This window comes from Geotrypetes seraphini, chromosome 12 (genome assembly GCF_902459505.1).
Source record: "Geotrypetes seraphini chromosome 12, aGeoSer1.1, whole genome shotgun sequence".
In the NCBI taxonomy this organism is placed as follows: Eukaryota; Metazoa; Chordata; class Amphibia; order Gymnophiona; family Dermophiidae; genus Geotrypetes; species Geotrypetes seraphini.
This window is the reverse complement of record NC_047095.1, coordinates 104,730,143-104,733,116: the sequence shown is the minus strand read 5'-3', so window position 1 is coordinate 104,733,116 and position 2,974 is coordinate 104,730,143. Positions and strand designations below refer to the sequence as shown.

Genomic DNA, 2,974 nt, shown 5'->3' with positions numbered 1-2,974 from the left:
TATGGACCAAAAGTTCAAATTTGTAAGTTTTCAATTTAAACTGAGGATTACATATTTGGCAATCCTACTTCAACTGAGATCTCCACCAAACATCAGAAATAAAAATATATATCGTTCTTATGGCATGCCTTTGAATATTTCATCCAATTGTTTTTATTAGGTAATTTCTGTTGTTCCTATCAGGTCTCAGCAGAATAATGTAGCATTTAGGGAGAAAGATACAACCCAACAGTCCAGCACTGGAGGCCAGAATAGCAAATATCTCTACTGCCACCATGTACTTGCCCTTGGAGCTCAAGTATGTTGGTATGAAGGAAATCCAGACACTGCAGAAAACCAGCATGCTGAAGGTGATGCACTTGGCCTCATTGAAACTGTCAGGTAGATTTCTTGCTAGGAAAGCTACAATGAAGCTTATTCCAGCCAGAAATCCCAGATAACCCAGAACATAGTAAAATGCAATTACAGATCCTTCATTACATTCAATTAATATTTTTCCTATTTCTGAGTGCATGTTACAATAGGGGAATGGGGGAGCAGTGAACAACCAGACAAGACACAGAACAGTTTGAAGAAGGGAACAGGAAAGGACTATAGAAAGTGAGACCCTGGATCCCATCCATTTCTGGAGCTTGCTTCCAGGCTTGGTGGCATAAAAGGCCATAACCACAATTATAGTTTTTGAAAGGATGGAGGACAGAGATATGGTAAAAGCAATCCCAAAAACAGTCTGTCTGAGAATGCAGGTCACCTTGTTTGGATGTCCGATAAATATTAATGAGCAGAGGAAGCAGAGCATGAGGGAGATAAGGAGAATATAGCTGAGGTTCTTGTTGTTAGCTTTCACTATGGGAGTGTCTTTGTAATTAATAAAGATTCCCAGGACGACAACAGTGACCAGAAAGAAGAAAATGGTGATGGAAGTCAATACTATCCCCAAAGGTTCTTCATAGGCTAGGAAGTTTATCGTTTTTGGGATGCAGGAATCTCTTTTCTGATTGGGCCATTGGTCTTCTGGGCACTTCCAACATCTGTCTCCATCTAAGAATGAAGAATATTGCCTAAGTAACTCATAAATAGAATCAATAATATCCCCTCTGAGAGCCATGACACTTTCATTCACTAAAGTTCTCACAATAATAAAAAAATGACAAAAAGCTGCAGTGATATTTAAACCATCAACATCTGGATCTAATGCTCTTAGATGACCACTTTAACCATTAGGCTGTTCCAATTGGTTGAGGACTATAGGACAAATTCTATAAATGGCATCCTGATTTTAGGCAGGGATCGGCATCCTACTGCTGTTTTACCAGCCAAACAGGATACATATTTTCTAAAACAAAACTGTGAGGTGGGCTGCCTATATTGTAGGCATCTGTTGTGGGTGCAGGGAGGTATGTTGGGACACTTGTGCTTGCATGATGTTGTTTTGCCCAGAAGTGATCATGGGTGAGCTTAAGTGGCTCTAGGCATCGCCCTAGGGCCTTGATAGATACTTGAAATGTAGGCCATTATAATGCTGGCCTATATTTCAAATAGACATGAATTCCCAGCTCCCTACAATGATCAGTTGAGTGGCCATGGCAGGAACACTCCTCCACCCAACAAAGTTGGTTAGCAGGAGAGATGCCCACTCTCTCTCACCAGAACCATCAACTACCCTCTGACAAAGTGAGCCAGGCAGAAGATTGCCCACTTTCTTCTGCCCCATAACCCATGAAGTAAACCAGGTATGAGGGATGCCCATTTTTTCCAATCTAATCTAATTTGATATTTCTGAGTTGCATTATGCCTTAACAGGTTCAAGGCAACTTACAATGTTTTGAGTTACAGAATGAATGTACTACTTTATTTTAGTTTCAGGAGGGTGAGAATTATGGAAAGGGTAATAGATAAAAGAATGGAGGTTATTTGATTGTACTGGAATAGTGTTTGTATAGCGGGTGAGATTTAGTGATATTAATTATTTTGAGTTAGTTGTCTATGGTGTATATGCTTTCTAAGAAGAGCACTTTTAATTTTGTTTAGAATCTGTTATAGAATGTTTCCATCCTGATGTCACTTGGGAGGTTGTTCCAGGTCTTGGTGCAAAGTTATGTGAAAAGTGAGTCAAATACGCGTTTATATTTAACCTCATTGGCAGAAAGGAGTAGTAGTTGAAGCGGTTCCAGTTTTCTGGTTGACGTAGACCATTAGATGACAAATAAGTTTATGAGTGGTTCAGCAGTTTTTGCATATAGGATTTGAAATATTATGCATGATAGATTGAAGGTGATGTGAGTTTTGACAGGCAGCCAGTGTAAGTTCTTATAGTAGGGTGAAGAGTCAAATTTTTTTAGCTTGAATATCAGTCTGACCACCGTGTTTTGAATCATCTGTATTTTTTTCAGGAAAGTAGAGTTTAGACCCGCATAGAGGGAGTTGCAATAGTCTAGCTGGGATACTATGAACATTTGTGTTAGTATGGCAAAGTAGCACTCTTGAAAAAAGGGTCTGACGAGTCTTAGTCTTAGTCTTAGTCTTAGTTTTCTTCCTTAGATTGGATACTTGAGATTCATATGATAGAGTGGAGTCGAAAATGACTCCTAGTATCTTGGACATATTGTTGATCTCCAGCTTTGATCCTGACATTAGAATTACAGCATTAGTAGCTGTGTGTACAGTGTTATGAAACAAAGATTCAAAAATATCACTCTAAAACAAAAGCACCACACGAGCCAAGAAAGCTAGCTTATTACTTAAGCGAAAGAAAAGCCTCAGACAAACGGAGAGGTATACCCACACTCTACAACCAAAGCATCATAGGCAAAAAACTTTCGCACAAGTTTAAATTTAGCAGTTGGGAGCAAAAAATAGCCAAGAATGAATAATGGTAAAAACCACTGAACACAACAGGCCAGGCTGACGATCGTTTTATGGCCGGTAACCACTGCTTCAGTGCCTTAGCGCCAAATCCAGGCTATGCTATAAC

At 39.4% G+C, this 2,974-nt stretch overlaps 1 protein-coding gene across 1 annotated transcript; it reads right to left on the bottom strand.

Moving 5' to 3' along the window:
- Positions 1 to 139: 139 nt before the first annotated feature.
- Positions 140 to 1,108, bottom strand: LOC117346219 (vomeronasal type-2 receptor 26-like). The gene has a single exon (XM_033915622.1). It carries the CDS (start codon positions 1,106 to 1,108, stop codon positions 140 to 142), a length of 969 nt encoding a protein of 322 aa, XP_033771513.1.
- Between the last annotated feature and the right edge of the window lie 1,866 nt (positions 1,109 to 2,974).

Coding starts and splice junctions, on each gene's coding strand:
- LOC117346219 (XM_033915622.1), bottom strand. CDS start 1,108: ATGGCTCTCAGAGGGGATATTATTGATTCTATTTATGAGTTACTTAGG.